General features: G+C 39.8%; 1 protein-coding gene across 7 annotated transcripts in view; it reads left to right on the top strand.

Moving 5' to 3' along the window:
- Positions 1 to 20,804, top strand: part of LOC110982186 (uncharacterized) — a 102,832-nt gene that overhangs the window by 4,576 nt on the left and 77,452 nt on the right. For all 7 annotated transcript variants that reach the window (XM_087137976.1, XM_087137983.1, XM_087137981.1 and 4 more), the window contains exons 2-16: positions 2,902 to 3,006; positions 3,764 to 3,853; positions 3,985 to 4,245; positions 4,889 to 4,993; positions 5,924 to 6,013; positions 6,494 to 6,754; positions 8,539 to 8,652; positions 12,222 to 12,314; positions 13,188 to 13,448; positions 16,214 to 16,321; positions 17,059 to 17,151; positions 18,252 to 18,512; positions 19,191 to 19,298; positions 19,445 to 19,537; positions 19,939 to 20,199. In XM_087137976.1, the coding sequence (XP_086994102.1) occupies positions 2,902 to 3,006; positions 3,764 to 3,853; positions 3,985 to 4,245; positions 4,889 to 4,993; positions 5,924 to 6,013; positions 6,494 to 6,754; positions 8,539 to 8,652; positions 12,222 to 12,314; positions 13,188 to 13,448; positions 16,214 to 16,321; positions 17,059 to 17,151; positions 18,252 to 18,512; positions 19,191 to 19,298; positions 19,445 to 19,537; positions 19,939 to 20,199 (2,304 nt within the window). The remainder of the gene's footprint in view (positions 1 to 2,901; positions 3,007 to 3,763; positions 3,854 to 3,984; positions 4,246 to 4,888; positions 4,994 to 5,923; positions 6,014 to 6,493; positions 6,755 to 8,538; positions 8,653 to 12,221; positions 12,315 to 13,187; positions 13,449 to 16,213; positions 16,322 to 17,058; positions 17,152 to 18,251; positions 18,513 to 19,190; positions 19,299 to 19,444; positions 19,538 to 19,938; positions 20,200 to 20,804) is intronic.

Below are 20,804 nucleotides of genomic sequence, written 5' to 3'. Positions count from 1 at the left end.
GCTCTAGCCCCCCTCTCCATGGCACACACGTGACTTGGACGGCTGTAGCCAGTTTTCTTGACAAAAAATATGCCCTTGCTGGAAACATGAATGCATGTTCAAACACATAATCAGTCGATAATCTGTAGGCCTATGTCAAGTGCATTAAAATCAGTAATTAATTGCTCTCTCCTGAGGCCATTTAATAGTACGAATACTGGGTCCACCATTTGGGGATGGGCGGGATGGCGGTGCCCAGGGTGTAGTCCATATCAACTTGAAGCTAGGTCTCTGCTGCAGTCGTCCAAAATTGTGAGTGAAAGGGCCTACTCGTTTGCCCTCAAGGTGACAATGTCATGCGGACGTACGTGTGGTCACGTCGGCAAATGCGCGACCACATGCACACTACATGCATGTGTAAGTTTTTGTTGGTAAAGACTTAGGCCTGCGGTGTTTATATGAGTGAACTCCACTGTCTCCAGATGTTGAGAAAGATTTCTGCGGTGTTAACAAGAGCCCCACGGGGAAAATTGTCGGCTTGCAACAGTAGATATGGGAATGATGGGTGGATGCGCTGGATCGTGATTTTGTAGGTTGCCCAGTGGATCTCGTCTACATTGCAATTTTTATAGTGTAAATGGAGACAACGTCCGACGTGGGGCTTACCGGAACCATAGAGGAATGGGCTGCATGCCGGAACGAATAGACGTACATGTATTTGTAGCCTGTGAACAGTGCATATCATCTGATTATGTGTTCCAGGGGTTCATGAAGTTGAACTCCTGGCAAGTCTTGTTTGCCAAAGGTCAGGTGACAAAGACTGACCTAAATAAAGTAACGGTAGTATCTCGATAGGAGTGTTTGTGTCCAGCGTATTGACGATAGTGAGCCAAATTTTATTGACCTGTTGTACTACTACATGTATGTTGTACATGTAAACTTTTCTTCTCTTGCTTTCCTCTGAGCAATTTTGCTCTTTCATATGCCATGTACATCCTATCCTGTTCGTGCACAATTTGCGGCACACAGTTTTACCTCAGTGTCAGGAGATAAGGAATAAACGTCCTGTTCAATTTGAACGTTATAGGCCAACAAGCAACAAATTTTGCTTTCAAAGATTAAGCCTCAGCAGGCAGTGAAAATCAACATTTGAGAAACCTCCAACATCAGAGGATCAAAGTCACACACACACACAAAATGAAAGCATGGGATGTCTGTTTGCAATACATTTCCACTTTCCTAAGTTTGGGAAAATGCGCTACAGGGGCAGATCAAGGCATTTTCCCTGGGGAGGTGTCATCAGGCTGGAGATTTCTTTTGAATGCCTCATTTTTGTGGATAAGCAGAAACAAAGATGAAACATACTTAATGTGCATTGTTTACAATGGTATTGGTGCACTTTCTTCAGGTATTTTCTTCTTCATTTTTCCCATTTTGTGCCTTTTTTCCCTCAGATTTGCACCTGGCATATGTGTTATTAGATAGGTAGGCAAAATACAAAACGTGTATAAGTCTATGAGATTCGCTTGAAAATATGTCTTTAAATTCACAGGATGATGTCACCATGATGTCATCAGTTTCGCCCATGACACATCCTTGAATGAACTAAAATGGATCGACAGTTCTTTTAAATGACCTTAACCCTAAAATGTGATGTCAAGTGACCCTTCACGAGTTTCATTCAAAATCGATTTTTACCTGCAGGTCATCTGGTTTTACTCACATCAGGATTGAACTCAATTATACTTACTGTTCTCCAGTAAAATGTTCACCTTTAAGAGGAATCACACAAAACCCATAATGCTGTTACCAAGACATCACTCAGAGGTAGCATATCCCAGTCTACCTACATACCATGAGGGAACCCCATCGATGGACTCCAGGCTCTCTAGCTGTTTGTTGGGGGGCAAAGTTTACCATGTAAAGTCCACAGAAGTGATGTAAATGTTGATGAAGCAATGTCATAAGTTCATCACCCTGAAACTCCACATAATTCTGAATTCTGCTAACCTAAATATATCACTGGAATTGATGTGTGGAAATACACAGTTCACCTGCAGAGTTTCAAAGTAACTCGGCTGAAAATAATTGGATAGGCTTATGACAACCTCACTTCACAAATGTAATCAGGGGTTTACACTCTACCTATACAATGAATTTCTTGTCAATTGGACCTTGGACTTTTTGTACTTTTGTTGATTGTACGTTTTGACAACATCATCATGAACATTTTCCTGGCAACCCATGCATCCACTTGGCCTACCCATATGACCCAAGGTCTTCCAAAAAGAATTTTGAAAACGCCTTGTGTTCAGGAGATATGTCAAAAAGAATCTTCAAATAAGGAAATCTGAAAAAAAATCAGTTGATGACATAATTATGATGTCACTCTAATTGTCACGTACCATACAGCACGATCAGAGAATTCAACTTTGAGGGTATGTTACATGACTTTTGAGGACGTTGTCTTGACGTCATGCTTTGACATATTGGTTCTTTTCAGCCAAAAGTCCAGGAAAGAGAAAACAAACATTTACAAAATGAATGGGTTTTTGGCTAGAGGAATAAGGAAAAGAAGAAAGTGCTTAGCGGAAAAGCCAACTAAGATGTACGTACAATCTAACATTGTGCACGTACATGGTAAGAAAAGTGGATAATTTGTTATCATAGCCAGTTCTTCATAGTTTGTGACTTGGGTGTCAGCCCCCTCCCCTCCCTATCAATATAGAGCTGGGAATGTAGGGAGAGGGCAGGATCAAGACAATGAGATGCTTCTGTTGCCCGTGTTATTTTGACTATTTTTTTTGCTTTGACCATATCACTACAGCCTACGTACATCATATATGTGACACCTCAGTCTTTCAGCTCCTTAATCATCTTGTCTGCTCATGCTGTAACTGTTTTGTGCTGCATTGTTGACAGAGCTCTCTCTGATTGGGAAGACGGTGACACAGAGTACTATCCTTGCCAGCTATGCCCCATCTGCAGCCATTGATGGTACCATCTCTACATTCTCACACACTGTTGGTAAGGCCAGTGTGGATCCGTGTTATGTGACACTCAGCTGGAATGGGCATTTCCATGTGAAAGTTGAAACATGACGTATTTGTAACCCAGTATTTGCAAATTGTTTCATACAAATAAAGTTTTTCAAAATTTAAAATGGGAAATCAATTCACACGGTACCAGACATTATTTCCACTTTCATTTTTTGAAAACAAAAGAAAACCAAACATTTCTAATGAATTTCAAGTAGTCATGAGCTTGGCTGTGGAACCCACAATTCTACCTTTAAAACATGGGATTGCCTAAAACTGTAATTGACAGATTCATTAAACTCTGCAAAATATGAAATACTTTTAAGGAACCTGGGATCTTAATTGTGTGTAGGCCTGTAAAAAAATGTTCTTTTGCTCAAAAATGTTTAAATCTTGTAGTTTTTCACAGAGTTGAAGTACCTTGTATTAATCGAGCTTGGAAAAAACATTACCTTAATTATTAATTAACAAAAGTAGTTATATATTTGACAAAGAACATCGTTGCTCGGCAGTACATGTGGAACTACATTTCTGGAACTTTGACGTGCAGAAGTGCAAGGGTTTTTGCACTGAATTTTTAAACATTCTCTGTACTTAAAATCATTTTTTGCCTCTTCTTCAAGTGGTTTCAAGTTTCTCTAAAGGCAACTTCAACACTGATCAATTCTTTTGTACCAGCACGTTTGTCTCATATTTTTGCCCCATATTTTTTGCTTCATATTTTCGCAACTTGTTGTATGTTCCAGTTGGAGATCCACATCCTTGGTGGCAAGTTGACTTGGGAGAGGACTACTGCGTGAGAACAATCACCGTCATACTCCGACAGGGTTGCTGTGGTTAGTCAGAAGAGATTTAATATTGATAAATCAATGAAATGAAATAGAACAAATTGGTTACCTTCACTGAGCTTAAATAGAAAAATTAGTCTGATTGAAATATTGTCATTTTACTTTCTTTTGCTGTGAAGGCCAAAATCGTTTTACTGGTGCGGTAGCACGGGCTGGCATTAGTTCGCACTATGCCAAGAATAAAGCATGTGGATCACCAGCCACAAAAGAACAGTCCACTGACGGTGCAACCATCGAATTTGTGTGTGACTCGCCACAAACAGCCAGATACGTGACCGTGGACATAGACCCCTCCAACCCTGATGTCACCAATGCCATTCTACAACTTGGTGAGGTTACCGTGGGGGCCAGCAAAGATTTGGGATGCACCCCCAGGAATGGTATGTTAGACCCTCCTCTCCCCTAAAAACCTGTACGAAAGTCAACAGTTTTCTCTAAGATGGAGTACTTTTCTCATTTCATTTATCACCAAATATTTACATTACACTTGTTAGTGTCCAACATTCTTTTTTATTTCAATTGATACCTGAGTGAATTGTCTTTGTATTCATATTGTCATTTTCCATTTTCAGTCTGGCATAAAATTGCGACAACAGGATGTCGCATTCTGAATCAGGTGAAGCTTCGACCATTGATCTTCTTTGTCTTACCAATTGTCGTAATCATTTGACAACATATTTTAATTTTTTTTGTCAGTAGAACCTTATTTAACAAAATTCTTCATGGCAGAAGTGATGTTTTGTGTTTATTGGTATCATCTGCCATTTGGTGTGAAGAGTTGCATTTGAAAACAACCTGTAATGGTACAGAACATGCCAGAACATGCCATCTATCAAAATATTTTTTTAAAAGTCATTCGTTAACGTGATCAGCGACTAACCAATCAGGTAACAGGGATCTATTCAGGTGTTGTATAATTGCCTATATTGAGTTGACTAAGAAAACCCCCAAAAGAACACCGATTTAATAAACCTCGCTTGATCTGTCTGATTTGATCTGTGTGACTGTGCAAATTCCTTGCAGCTATTCCTCTGGACGGGAAGACGGCCACACAAAGCAGTACGCATGAGCCGTTTGATGCAGGTGTGGCAATTGATGGCAATGTCTATACATTCTCACATACTCTTGGTAAGACCAGCTTAAATATGATTTGTTGTCACGATCATCACCATCAAATGAGAACCCCAATGTTACTCCATGTTTTGTATGCCGTAATTTCAGTGATTTGGATCAGTCACATGTCCAGTCTGTAACTGTCTTGCATGGAAATCTCCTCTTAGACTGTGTAGCGCACTTAAGTAATTCATATTCATATTATTAGAGCTGTTTAAGCACAAAATTTGCATAAGTGGGAAAAAACTTTGCTTAATAAACAAAGGTTACCAGCTCAAACTCTATCTGATTGTCATGCTAACCAAAAAAACAAGTACAATACCAAAACAATATACATAACAAGGAGTTTTGGCTGGTTACCTGATTTACCGAGTAAGGTTTTCTCGCACTTAAGTAAATTTTGTGCTTAAGCAGCTCTATGAAATTGGCCCCTGATTTCAAGCACCATCTTTTCAGAACTGTTTATCTTACAGATGTTTGTGTTTGTTTTTCATCATTCACTCTTCCTGATTGATTTAATTAAAGATCATATTTGATTCGTATTTTGATTGAATAAAATGAGTAATAACAAAGGTGACTTCATGCATGTGCATGAGTGGCGGTCAAGTGTATTGGAGAACATAAAGTAAAATCTGAAATTATTTTTGATAATAACTCTGAAAAGGTCGAAACGCTGGTAAATTAAAAAGGCAGTTGCTTAACATATGGAATGGTTTTAGGAGGAAACTCCGAAAAGAGCATCTGTAAATGGCTTTTAGAATAACGCTTTGGAATAAACTGAACAGTTATGTTACTGGAGGGCAACAATTTGGGGGCACATTAAACACAATGTCTGTTTTGACTTTGTGGGTGCAGGATTTTAGAGGAATCATTCCCCTGAAAATCTAACATTGCAAGACCTGAGATTGGCACACGCTGATAAGGTTTTGGGTTGTATCTTCACAGCGGACGATTCCCATCCTTGGTGGCAAGTTGACTTGGGTGATGAATACTGCGTGGGGAAAATCACTGTCGTTCTTCGCCATGGCTGCTGTGGTGAGCCAACATTTAAGAAGAGATTACACAAAAGTTTGCATATGTTGTCTGCGTGTGATGTAAAGAGCCCAACTTTTTGTACATGTTGAGTGATTAAAGCTGTTCCACATAGGCATACTTTTCAGTTTTTTTTTAATCTCTCTGGAATGGGAAAGTATTACCATAAAAATAAAACACATTGTAGTTAACATAATATGGGCCAAAATTTGTTTTTGAAAAAAGATGCCAAAATTACAATTATAAGAGAGAGAAGAAAAGTCACGATTACTGCAACAAGCAAATAATAAACACAAAAAAAGTAGTAGATAACACTCAGACAATTATATTCTTAAGCAAGTGCACTGTGAACTTTATGGCAGTCTTCGCTCTTGTATGCAACCAATCAGAACACTTAAAGTTTTAAGATATTTAGTAATATTTGTTACAGCTACAAGTGCAAATTTCACACTGAATTTTCTACTTGTTGCACTGTCCTTGAAGGCCAGGGTCGTTTTACCGCTGCGGTTGCACGAGCTGGCCTGAGCACAGACTATGCAGAGAACGAACCGTGTGGCTCACTGGCAACACGGGCTCAGTCTTATGACGGTGCCACAGTGGAGTTTGTGTGCGACGTGCCACGCCGGGCCAGATACGTGAGCTTGGACATTGATCCATCCAGCCCTGATGTCACGAAAGCTATCCTACAGCTGGGGGAGGTGAAGGTGGAAGAAAACATTGAACAGGGATGCCCTTCATTTTGTCGTAAGAGCATGGTATCCTTCTGTCATTTAAAAAAATGTTTGTAATATTTTCAAACGAGTTCTCAAAGCATGAATGTATAAGAAAGCTGCCTACTGACTGGAGTGACCTGAAACATTTCAATACTCAGAGTACGAATGACAAACATTTCACTTCCAGCCAAACTTTGTCTTTGAGAGAGATCCTACTTGGATTGAACTGTCAGGCAAAGTTCAACATTGTAAATTTGTAATGTTGAAATGTACTGTCTGCATAATTTGTTTTTCCTTTTTGACTTCGAAGGTGAAACTTAACAATTTTTCCCTGTGGTGTAGGATCCATGTGTATTGTACACCTGAGTGGCGAAATGGCTCTAGAATTGAAGCTGAGGGTGCCATTTGCCCCTGAGGGTGTACAAAACCCATGGACCCTTTCACAGCAGTCAACAATTGTTTTATTATACCATGGTCATAGATTACACTGGAATGGTCATATGTGTCATATGTGCCTATTTTATTGCTAGATAAATTAAAACACTTTTAGAAATTGAAACACTTGCACAGCAAATTAGATGATAAACTACAAGGAATATTATTGATTGTTATGTCCTTTGTAGACCTATCTTTTTTGGGGGAAAGGCAGAGAAGGGAGAAATCTTGGATTTATAATGAACTGGTTTACTACAGAAACCTGGGATTCATAAAACATTAGAGGTTTTGACTGGTTGAATTTAAAGACATTATTTACACCAAATTCCATTGAAAAGTATTGACAAGATTGAAGACCAAACGAGAAGAGACAATGGCTTGAGTGTTTTATATAAACGGCAATGGTAATCGCTGCAGAAACAGTAATCAGAGCATACTTGTGTTCCATGAGCATAGCCAGGTGCACGAACAGAAGTTTAATAACTCACAGGTCTCCGTCACGGTCAGGGTGAAGAGAGTAGCACTTGTGAAGGGGCACAGTGCTTCAATGCCCTCCACAGAGTGCGCATCTCCTACCATTATTGGAGTATACCATCACGGCTATCCGTCCCCTTACCCAGGATTACACAATTACAATCAGTACACACGACACATCAACTGTGGGAAAGATTACCCTTATCCACCATTGTTGTGACCTGGCGCTAGTGTGCTCGACGCGTAAATGATACATGCGCACTTGTAGCATATCACGTGATCCATTCATGACCAATAAAGATTCACTATCTATGACCGTGGCATAACAATAACTTATGATGCACTCTGCACAGGCCAATATAGTACATTGCAGTTGAAAGTTAAACAGGGAACGGGAAATTCTCTTTAACTTTTTCTCTTCACAAGAACTTCATTTTCATTTCACAAAATGTGAAGATTGTTTCCCTAACAGGGAAAAGATTTCAACAGATTTCCTCCAAGTAGTAAAAGATTTTCAAACATTGCTACAAAATTGGGAAAAGGTTTTTCTCAGACTGAGTTTTCCACGAGCGGGAAAATATTTCAAGTTTTTCATGCAAGTGGGAAATTATTTTCATGTTAGTGAAAAGTTCACAAAATTTTCCGTTCCAATTCACAGTGTTGGCTTTCAGTTGCAATGTACATGCACAACTCACCTATTTGTCTAATGTCCAAGCACAGAATAGCCCAACCAATCTGTGTGTGCTTGTGGCTGAAACGGACACCAAAACTCTAGTTTTCACTGATGATGCAGCTAATTCGTAGACACTGTAAATGAAATCCTGTCACATTTTTGGCACTGGGGCTGGGTTGGGCATTGTTTTGTTTTCTTTGTTTTCATCTTTAATCCTATTTCTTGTTCCAAAGCTCTCCAGATTTTGAGGATGTCTGCCACACAAAGCTCCACCTACAACAGTGATGACACCTACTCTGCTGACAAAGCTATAGATGGCCAAATAGACACATTTGCACACACTGCAGGTAAGTCCAAAGTTCTTGACAACCTTTGCCGATGTTACATTTTGGTACAGTTTTTATTTTAATAGGGCAGCCCCACCAAGACCAAAATGTCCAAAACGGTGAGAAAAACAACTACATGTAACTATAATAACAAAAGATACAGAAAATCAAATGTAGTCTTATATACAGTGATACATTTGTGATGGGAAATAACATTTTTAACAAAACCCTCATTAGGTAAATGAATTGGACATTTTCAGTTGGGACCCTTCACATGCATTATTAATAATTGCCAGGAAAATTGAAGGGCCAAACTCTGTGCCCTGAGAAACACCGCATTTGAGGGTTTTTCCTTTCAGACAAAGCCGAATGGTATTTCACTCATTGACGATCGGTTAAAAAGTTATCTATTCAAGGAAAAATCTCACTTCTAATGCCAAGTTTGTGGAGAAGTTGAATAGCTGAAGTATGATCTACACAATGGAAGGCTTTGGAGAAATCTGTTGCTACCAAAATGCCAATTGAATTTCTTTTATCCATACCTTTAAATAAAATATCTAAAATTTCAAGCAAACAATGTGTCGTAGACTCATAGAGAATACCTTAATACTACCAAACTGATTACAATCATATGAAAATCATCAAGTACTCATTGAGAAACAAAACCTTCACAGACTGTAGCAAAAAGTGACATCAGTGAAATTGGCGTAGGTGTGGACACTACTGCACGGTGAGGAGTTTGCTTTGGTATTGGAATTTCGTCAGCATCTTTCCATTGTTGAGGGATAACAGCTTCAACCAAGGATATATCAAAAATGTCAGTCATAGCTTGGCTAATTTCACATGCAAACTCCTTAATCGGTATTGTTGGAATCCCATCGGGGCTTTCTCAGGGCAGGGCATTATACATGTGCATGTCTCACACCTGGATTTGTGGAGGTGGACAGGCAGGTAGAAACGCTGGCAAATCAGCAAGGCTGATTGGGGGTCTGTCTGTGGAAACAGAGGTGAAGGTATATCATTACTACCTCAGCAATTGCTTACGTATCATGTTGCTGAGGGTGTGGTACTGTGATGGTCAGATATTGCTGGTTCCTATTTGTTATCAAATGAATAGTCCTATGCCATGCTGATGAATCATTCGATTTCAGATTCTGAATACGGTCCTAGTAATAGGTTTTCTTGGCATGTTGTATCATGTGAATAATTTTATTGCGCAAAAATTGCCACACCGATTTCCTTTCTTCAAATGCAACCTGGTGTTTCTTTAAATAAGATTTTAAATTTCAGGGGTAAGCCTGGGCTTATCATCTGAATGCATTTTAATCATTTTAGAGGGAAAATAGAATAGTTTGATAGCCTCAGAGAGGGTAGCCTAAAATGTTTCAGCCTTGTCAAAAGTACCTGTCGCAAACAAGACCTCATGCCAAGAATGATTTGTGATCCATCTCCCCAAATCGAAAAGCCTATGCCTGTATAAAGGCCAAATAACTTTCTTCTGAATTTTACCCTGCCCTTCATACACAAGAGGGAACCCCCAAAAAAACCATGTTATGATCACTTTTTCCCAGTGGTGAGCTTACGTACCACAGGGGTACCATAAAAATTTTATGTAGATTTGTAACAATTAAATCCAAAATGGCATTACCAGGGAGTAGGCTTATTGACAACTTGCTTCAATGAGTGGGCTCTGCACAATGGCTTAACGTCAGTGCGATTAAAATCACCTAAAATAATTACACCAGATTGAGGATATTGCAACTTTAGTCCGTCTAGTGTTGTTATTACATGCTCAATCAATCCTTCATTTTCCCATAGCAGTGATGGAATGTAGAGGGCACAAGTCAAAAGTCCAGATACATTACGAGGCAAACGATAGGGGCAGACTCGGAGCCATAAACACTCAAAAGTCAAAGTCACAGGCAAGATACTCACAGGAATGTCATTTTCTTATATAAACAGCAAGGCCACCTCCACATCTATTGAACCTGGTTCGAGTGATGAAGAAGTCAAACCATTCACAGCAAGGCACTGAGCCATTTAGAGATATATCTGTTGCCAGGTTTCTGTAATAACTGCGACATCCACTGGGCGATCATCAGCCTGGTTGAGCATAGCTTCCACAGTGTTGCACTTAATAATTGATCATGAATTCATCAAAAAGATTCCTGGTAGTGAGATAGTTCTGGTAGGTTTAGTGCCTAGAGATCGAAACTGTGGACTGATGTCACCTCAGATAACCAGGTGCACCTGAAATGTTGCCACAGAGTTTGGATAGTATAGCACAAGCACCTGTAGATATTTATGATGGTGTAACTTTTGAAGCAAAACCAGCTTGTCACCAACACACATGGCATACGCACTGTACATACCAAGCACATGATGTCATCAAGGGTGTACATAATGTTGATACTTGGTATATCATCAGCACGTGGTCCCACTTTCACTGACTTTATAACATAAAAATACAGGAGATGAATAATCCAGAAAATCACAGGCCGTTGCTGTTTCAATTACGTAGCAGCTGTGTTCAGTCAGAGTCCCAACCGGCCAATCAGCTGAAGGCAGAATTCAATAAGGACATAAGAACATGATCCAATACAAATACTCTGGATACAATTTCCAGATGGAAAATAGTCCAAACAGCAAAATAAACCCATGATGCATAAGATGAGACAAATATGCTTAAACAACATGAAAATATAGACTAAATGACAGACATAGACACAAATTTGAAGAGGATTTAAAATGCAAAATCAGAGCACAAAGTGTTGATATGGAAGCAGGTCAACAGCGCCCTCGACTTGTATAGTGGTCATACGTTATAGTGATTTTAAGTGGTGGATACAGGAACCCATTCCAAACTCAGGCCCATAATCAAAATTAGTCTCAGCCCGCCTAACAGATGTTTCAGTGTGAGGATATGGGGGGGGGGGGCAAAACTTTCAACAAAGGTAAAACCAAAACAGAAATATGAAAAAAATATATATAATCTGTTTTCATGTTTCACCTTTCTGGAAGTCCTCAGCAGAGGTTGAATCACGACATGAAATAAAGTTTTCCTTGAGTCATTGCTTGAAAATCTTACATGTATGTGATGTTAAAGGAAAGAATGCACTTGTTTGAATGTTTGGCGGCTGCTTAATTGTGAATGGTGCGATCAGTTAATGCAAAAGTGCATCAGTGAAAGCTGCTTACTTGTTTTGGCCCCCCCAAAAAAAGAATTTGGGTCTGGATCTGCCCTTGAGTGGCTCTGGTGACTTTTGACTCATTTTGTTGGGTCACATATGCATGGTTACTGTTGCACCTGAAATGGATGAGTATACTCTCAGGGAGCTGAGATGTCTCCGGAATGTTCAGATGTTGCAAACAAAATGACCAATGATAAGCATTAATGCAGTACACCAGTGCCTTTGAATGTTGGACAGCCTCTTGATAAGCCTTCATGAAGCATTTTTGGGCAATCCTGCGGGCCTGCGTATGGCACATTTCGATCCAGGTTTGTGCTTTTCGACAGGTTCGACAGGCGTCTGGGTACCTGTCTCAGCCTTGAATAATATTTGTGGTTTTTTGGTTTATTCTGTTTTTAGATAATACAGATTCTCATCCCACTTGGCAAGTCGACCTAGGCAGAGAAGTGAATGTAGGCCGAATCACTGTTATGCTCCGACAAGGCTGCTGTGGTAAGTATATTGAGGTCTGCTGTTTTGTTGTCACGGTCATGTTTTTCCTACAAGGTGCTGCTAAAACCATGGTTGGCCGTCGGTGAAAAAAAAAAGGAATGATGCACAGTGTAAAAAATCCCACGCAGCTATCAGAACGCCAGAAAATAATACATGTACTACCAAATGCTAAATGAAAGTACAACCCTATGTAAACTCAATGCAACAAATGTCCATTTTGAACAAACTGGAGGGAAAATTGAAAACCAACCAAAGGGTGATGTTTCTGCAAATTTTGGCTGCCCATTCAAGTTGTAAGCAAATTGAGAGTGGTCTTTACAATATGATAGAAACAAATGTCCAAGGATCCTCTGTATAATATCATGGCTGACTAGTGCAAACACATGAGACATGTTTTCCATGGTGTCCGAATGGATTGTGGTTTTTTAGTTATCCTGGCCTCCCCTCCCATAGATGCTTGACAGTCCACCCAGAAGATTTGTAGGATTTTGCAGAGTTTAGGATGATGGGGCACAGCTGTTCTCTCTCTTTTCATGGGACTTGATTGGCTCTGATTTTTTCTTTTTAAGTAGAATTCCAGGTTATGTTCCCATTCATTTCCTAGTATTTTGTCCACTTTCAACATTCTTTACTGTTGTTAGACTTTTGGGGTCTGCGGGGAACTGTCTCCTATTTTTCTTTCAGGGTCAAATATCAAGCCTGATGATGCCCTGTGAGGTGAAGGTATTCACAATATGGCGTTGGATTTTAAACGTTTAAGACTGTACACAAATGAATTTGTTTTGGGTATAAGGCCACAGACTATTGTGTCAATACTCCAGATGTGCTTGTTTTAGATGAGTTGATTTTTTTCTTCTTCTTTTATCCCTGAAGACCAGAATCGTTTCATGGCTGCGGTATCACGAGCTGGTCTTAACGCCGATTATGCACAGAACCAACCTTGTGGTTCCATGGCCACGGAAGAGCAGGCTGCCACTGGAGCAACTATTGTGTTTGTATGTCCTGTGCCGCGGAGGGCTCGATATGTTAGCTTGGACATAGATCCTGCCAACTCTGAGGCCGTGATCAAGCTACTGCAACTTGCTGAGGTGATCGTGGAAGAAGCCACATATTCAGAGTGTCCAACAATATGCCGTAAGTCCGTGTTTCTTTGTGAAGTAGTTTACAGCTGCAACCGATGTCATAAATTATCGCTTAACTAGTTGCACTGTGCATCAGTGCTGCACTGCAAGTTTGTACCCTAGCTGTGCAATATACTTGTGTTTAATTTCACGAAAAGTTGCTTAGCTGTGTAACGTTTTAATTTTATTTAATTCCTTGGATGATGACGATCGCAGCTTTTACGACAGCTGTTCCTTTGCAATATTACAGCATTCATCCAACAGTCGTCAAATTACGTCTGCTATTTAAGTTTTTGTCTTTTTTGGTTGAAACTAGACAGAAAATCTCAAAGTTCTCTCACAGCCAAACAAGCTTTTCCTTACCTTCTAAAACAAGGTTGTACTTTTCTTGTAAAAGCCTTGCTAAGTTCAGCAATGATGAGCCTTAACTGAAATTCAGGACAGCAAGAAGGTTGTCACATTATTGACTTTCGCTATGTTTGGTGCAGCTTACACCACCTAAAGTGATTGTGTAAGTTGTGCCATTATTTGTTGCACAAGTCCCTGACTTACGTAATGTGTAAGTTTCATGAAATTGCTCTTAATTTGTTGCACAATTGCATACAACAAAATGTGTCATTAGTGACATTATGCCCCTGCTTGAAGTTTTAAAAGTGTGAAATCAGCTGCTGTTTCCTTCTTCATGTCACCATAGTGATTTAAAACAGAGTTTATCCCTGTGTGGCTGTGGTGTATTCAGAATCTTTCCCATACCTTTCAACAACCTTATTATTTTTATTGATCATTTTGACTTCCTTAAACAAAACAAGTTCAGTAACAGGCAGACATTAGAGCTAAATTGGACTCTAATCAATTTGGAAATCACAAAGAGAGAACCCCCCCGCCTTTGTGTTGGTCATTGTTTGAGCAGAATCAGGAATTTTTTTACAGACTTCTAGGGGGATGTGTTAGGTAACAATAATCTAGAGAGTGTATAGGGATTGGACAGGCAAGGGGGGTACCCCTCCGTCCTATATCTTGCCTGGTATAATTTCAAATGTCACCTCATGAAATTATTCTTACCATTGCACTCATAAATATTCATTATTTGTAGACCAAGTTACTTTAGGTACATGTGTGTACGTGTGAGACCATCAGTGATACCTTGGGTGTGCAACTTCTTGGACAAAAGATACCAGTATGTCCACAAAAAAATGAAAGTCTCAGAATTCCAAGCCTTTCAAGGAGGCGTTCCTCAGGGAGAAAAATAGGGGCCACTTTGTTTTGGTGCACAAATACATGAGGGTAATTCCAGAAATTAGAGGTCCAAAAATGTGACATTTTTGTGTCCCTGTTACATCTGCCCTTTGTTATTTGACATAGAAATATCACTGGAGTTGATTACAAACTATTACTATTTGTTTGACAGGTAACTTGCAGTAATTCATCACTCTGGGAAATTAGAAAATGTGTTCTGAACTTACAAAATCATAAGCCAGATGTGACAGGGACACGAAAAAAAACAGACCCCGAATTTCTGGAATTATCCATGATGTATTCCAAGAATCTCAATAGGGGATATCCATTTTTGAAATGTAGATAATATTACAATAATTGAGAGTAGTTTTGTTAATAAGGACGGCAACATACAAACCCCAGCGAAGTATTTGGGTGATTGGTTCGTGTGCAACAATATGAAACTCAACCCAGACAAATGTGTTGTGATGAATATTTGTTTCATGAAGAATCCCATGAGAGCACTTCTTCTGGAGATTCATGTATGTTAATGACAATTGCAACTTATTGTATTTGTTCAAAACTGAGTGTTTAAGTAATTCATGATCCGACATGGAATAACCAGAGTTCATTCATTCATGCATGTCTCAGAATTCAGTCACAAAGGCCAACACTAAACAGTATATGTTGAAGATGTCAGTGAAATTTAATCTCTCCTCAGGCGACCCTTTCACAATCTGTGTGAGGATGTGTGAGGTCTTTCTTAATGTATGCTAGTCCAACCCCTGGGCTAACTCTTAAACAAAGTAATGAGTTGGAAAGAGGCCAGATGTGTACCCTCAGCACCAGCAAAAGGGCACATCACAAGAACAATCGATATTTTGGTGCATATGTTTTTTGCTGGAGGGGAAGCTCTAGTCTAGCCCTCTCAAGCGATGTGCCTGCAACTGGTACCATCATTTCAAAAAGAAAATACACTTGGTTAAAATACACTAAAATTATTAATTTCTCAGTGAACAATTATAAATTTTAATAAAAATGTATAATACTAAATAAACTCAAGGGATCTTATTACGTGCCATGATCCATCATGTCCTATTCATGCAGCTCCTTACTGCAGCTGGATAGAAATGTCTTCTCCATCTTTCTGTTTTTACATTTTATTTCTTAATAATGTTTCCCCAATCTCAAATAAAAAGCCCATTTGCTGGATGAAAATCATCTCTTTAAGGAGTATATTTGTTTCTGTAATCTCATGATATAAATTTCAGAAACTGATAGTAGATCTTGGCTTGCGATATGTGTGGCGTCTTCATTAACTCTCACTTCTGCCTGCTGTTCGGCCATGGTTGTGCTTTCACAGTGATCGACTGCATGTTCAATACACTTTCCACCACTGCACAATAAAACTTGACCAACAATCACTGCCTAAATGAAAGCTCGTGATTGTTGGAATTGACTCTGCACTAATGTTGGAAAACAATTCAAGCTAATTCCTTTTAGGAGCTTGGCTGTGAGCATATTTTTATACAACATTTTCCTGACGTTCTTTCACTTTAATAGCAATTCCTCTCCCTGGCAAAGTAGCTTCACAGAGCTCAGATTACCCATCTTTGCCGTTTCCAGCAGACAAGGCTATTGATGGCAACCTCGATACATTTTCACACACTGGTAAGTCCCTGATGTATTAAGTCTTCGGCAATGATTCCGATCATATTGATCAATATTGTGTTGATCTCCATAAGACTCTACGCACTACGGGACAATACTTCACACATAAGTCACAACTGTGTTGAAATAAGTATGTGGAAATGGGAATTGGATTTCTTCTGGACCCACAAGAATTCTGCAGTGTTTCTGTTGTTGAATTGCATTTACAGAAAAGTTGCAGCATTTATTGATAGGTTGTCGTGTGAAAAAAAATAAAAAATGATGGAAATGCTTATTTCATGTAGTAACTCATTGAATGTTCCTTTTCCCAAGGTTTTAATATACAAAGTGTTTAATTCACAATGCCTGAATGAATCTCTGTCTAAATGTCATCGATTCGGCGTTGCAGTACCAAGTTCTCTGCCAAATATTTAACTAGTTCGAAGGGAACAAAGCATACGTACATGTACATCGGTATCTGATGGTACAGGTACATGCACAAAGGTAAGATTACAAAGTCAAATGACTTCAGACTATCACTGTTTAATCAAAATTAAGTTTTTAGGACAAAAGTAGAAGTAGTTGAAAAGTAATCCGCTGAGTACTTTCAGAGTACTTTTCTCCTTAAAACTTAAATTTAACAAACTGATAGTGTCGTAAGTCTTACATTTAGTTTGTAATCTTACACTGCCACGAGGAATGACTTTACAAAACAAGATGTCACATCAGTCACACAGATCTAACTTAACTCACTTCAGCTGTTGCCGATTCCCATCCCTCATGGCAAGTGGACTTGGGTGAGGAGCACTACGTGAGGACCATCACCGTCACCCTCCGCCAAGGCTGCTGTGGTAAGACAATAGAGCAAATCTGCTCCCATACTGGTGTAAATATCCCCAGTTATGAGCAACTGCCTTTATACCACTGACCCAAGGGGCCTCGTGCTTTGGTAAACCCAGCATTAATGAAAGATGGGGGGCCAAAATGGAAGGCAAATTCTAACATACAAGCGGGGCAGATGCTTTTCATCTAGACATAAATTTCCATTTTTAAAGTTTTCAAGTAATTAGTTGTCTACAGAGGAACAAATGGGAACAAATGAATGCCTTGTTAAAAAAACAAGTGAAAAATGGGAAGGGTCATATATTGTCTGCCCCTCTTTATCCGTCAATGTTTCAGGAAATACACACACACATAATGTCCATTTTTAGACTCCCCTTTGCCTCGTATGCATGGCATATTCAGAAGTATCAGTCCCTCCCCCAGTCCTTATAAAATCATGTATTCAAAATTTCAGTTTGACTTTTTAGACGACCTTATCTGCCTTGAGCAGAAGCACCCCCTCATCGGTTTAAAAGAGCCATGCCGGTCAAGAGTGTTGATTTTGTTGGTAGCGATGTGCATACAACGCATGCATTATATGTTCAGTGGTGAACCAGAGGAGTGAATTTCCTACTAAAGGAGCCTCCAGTGCTGGGAATTACACCTCTTGATCCACCTTGGGGTCCTTTCTGTTTTTGGAATCACAACTATGATTTCAAGGTCAATGGTCAATATGCCTCTTCCTCATCACTGGAAATTGACAAACGACAGTTCGAAGGTGAAGCCCAAAACTAATCTGTCTACTTTTACATTGCTGAGGGAAGCTTTTATTAACTGTGTAACTCTAAAATATAATAAAACATTTACTTGTGCTGCCATCTATACTTGCACGGGAAGGGCAGTGATTACACAGAGTATTCTAGTGTAACAGTTCTGATTGCTTTAGAAAACCCATACTTAGTAAACTGTCTCCCAGAACAAGCAAGGCAACAACCTGCCACCTACATGTAGGCATACATGTATTTGCCTCGCTTGTGGAGCCTTGTATGCAGACCGGCAAACAGTGCAAATACCCGGTACTGAGGGCTTAATGTAATTTCTTGACTTTCTTTGACTTTCCACCCTAAAGGCCAGTCTCGGTTCACTGCCGCAATAGCAAGAGCTGGCCTCAATTCAGACTATGCCCAGAACTATCCTTGTGGATCACCGGTCACCATGGAGCAGTCTGGGGATGGTGCGACAGTGGAATTTGTGTGTGACGTCCCACGACTGGCCAGATACGTGAGTTTGGACATTGACCCCAGCAGCCCAGATGTCACAAATGCCATTTTGCAGTTGGCTGAGGTGGTCATCCACGAGATAACATCTTCCGAGTGCACTGCATATTGCCGTAAGATGAAGTCAATCCTCCACCAATTTTGATTTCTTGCCGGGGGGGGAGTTGATAAATGTTAATTAAATTAAAGGAAATATCAAAAGTGGGAATAGGATATTGTACAGAAGTTGCACACCATTCCATAGCTTTCTGTCAATTCTTGCAGAATACCATTGATAAAGCTGGTAACCAGGGTAATGCTTTCCGCAGTGTGCCCCCGCCCCCGCCAAAGGCAGTGAACATTGTGTTCACTATTGTCTCCCACCCCCAGTGTGGAGCCACTGTTCTGTTAGAGTTGTTACATACATAACTAAACACAGTGTGTTTTGCCATTCATCAAGGGGACAAGCCCATCACAAGTCCATCTCAAGTTCTCAAGTCTTATGTGAAGTGATAAATAGGTATTCAAATGCAGTGGAAGAAAAGAATTCCTTTGCCGTTGTTCATCCTTGTTACTTTTGACTGGTTTTGCAAAGGGACTTTGTGAAAGGACTTGTGATGTACTTGACTACAACAGTGCTGTGTGTGGCTAGTTGGTTGTAACAGTTCTGCAACTAATATGGTTGCTGGTTTATAGAGAACAGTGCACTCTGTCTTTCCCAGTTTACTTTTTCAGTAGCTGGCTTGTGGGCATACACCTGTTTATCCTCCATTTGAACGCCTTTCTCATAATTTTGTTCCTTTATAATGTAGCGGTTCCACTTATTGGCAAAGAAGCTTCACAGAGCTCAGATTATCCATCTTTGCTGTACCCAGCAGACAATGCTGTTGACGGCAACCTTGATACATTTTCACACACTGGTAAGTCACTTTGAATCGTTTTCGAAGATCAAGTCTTGTTAACCTTAATAGTTTAAGCATCTTCACGATGCTGCTAACTCCACCTACATCTTCTTGGTTTACTTGAAACAAATAAAGTGCTTTATATCTAATGCCGTGTATTTCAGCTGTTGGAGATTCCCATCCGTCCTGGCAAGTGGACTTGGGTGAGGAGCGCTACATTGGGACGATCACTGTCACTCTCCGTCAAGGCTGCTGTGGTAAGTACAACAAGTGAATCAGTTTTCATTTTGTTAACGTTTTATACCCATAATATTGAGTCTTTTAGTGATACTTATCCAATTGGACACAATTATATAATTATAGTTAAGTAAATCCTTGGACTTTTTAAATGTCTTATCTACTCATGTTTTGTTTGTAATGATCGTTGACTTGGTTTTCGTTTGGAGTGAACCTAAAGATCACATGAACTTAGACACACCTCACGACGGATATCAAATGTTAAATCTCTCAGACAGACTCATAGGTATTGCTTGTAATATTGTATGCATCTAAGTTCAGGCATGCCATGTAGTGTTGTCTATTTCCTATGTGAGCCAGTCAGCATTCATTGCATGCTGTTTCATACACAAGTTATTCTGTTCTTGTTTCATTTTGAAAGATCAATTTCGGTTTGCTGCTGCGGTAGCAAGAGCCGGCCTCAGTTCAGACTATACTGAGAACTATCCTTGCGGATCACCAGCCACAAGGGACCAATCTGTTACCGGTGCCACCATTGAGTTTGTTTGCAAAGTCCCACGTTTGGCAAGATACGTAAGCGTAGACATAGACTCCAGCAACCCAGATGTCACAAATGCCATCTTGCAGTTGGCTGAGGTGGTCATCCACGAGATAACATCTTCCAAGTGCACTGCATATTGCTGTAAGATGAAGTCAATCCTCCACCAATTTTGATTTCTTGCCGGGGGGGGGGGGAGTTGATAAATGTTAATTAAATTAAAGGAAATATCAAAACTGGGAATAGGATATTGTACAGAAGTTGCACACCATTCCATAGCTTTCTGTCAATTCTTGTAGTATACCATTGATAAAGCTGGTAACCAGGGTAATGCTTTCCCTTGCCATTTGCAGTGCCCCCCCACCCCTGCCAAAGGCAGTGAACATTGTGTTCACTATTGTCTCCCACCCCCAGTGTGGAGCCACTGTTCTGTTAGAGTTGTTACATAAATAACTAAACACAGTTTTTTTTGCCATTCATCAAGGGGACAAGCCCATCACAAGTCCATCTCAAGTTCTCAAGTCTTATGTGAAGTGATAAATAGGTATTCAAATGCAGTGGAAGAAAAGAATTCCTTTGCCGTTGTTCATCCTTGTTACTTTTGACTGGTTTTGCAAAGGGACTTTGTGAAAGGACTTGTGATGTACTTGACTACAACAGTGCTGTGTGTGGCTAGTTGGTTGTAACAGTTCTGCAACTAATATGGTTGCTGGTTTATAGAGAACAGTGCACTCTGTCTTTCCCAGTTT

The sequence above is a fragment of the Acanthaster planci genome, linkage group LG06 (assembly GCF_054643075.1).
Source record: "Acanthaster planci isolate LZ-2023a linkage group LG06, COTS_SCS, whole genome shotgun sequence".
Lineage (NCBI taxonomy): Eukaryota > Metazoa > Echinodermata > Asteroidea > Valvatida > Acanthasteridae > Acanthaster > Acanthaster planci.
Note: the sequence above shows the minus strand (reverse complement) of the source record. Positions and strands in the feature narration are given on the sequence as shown.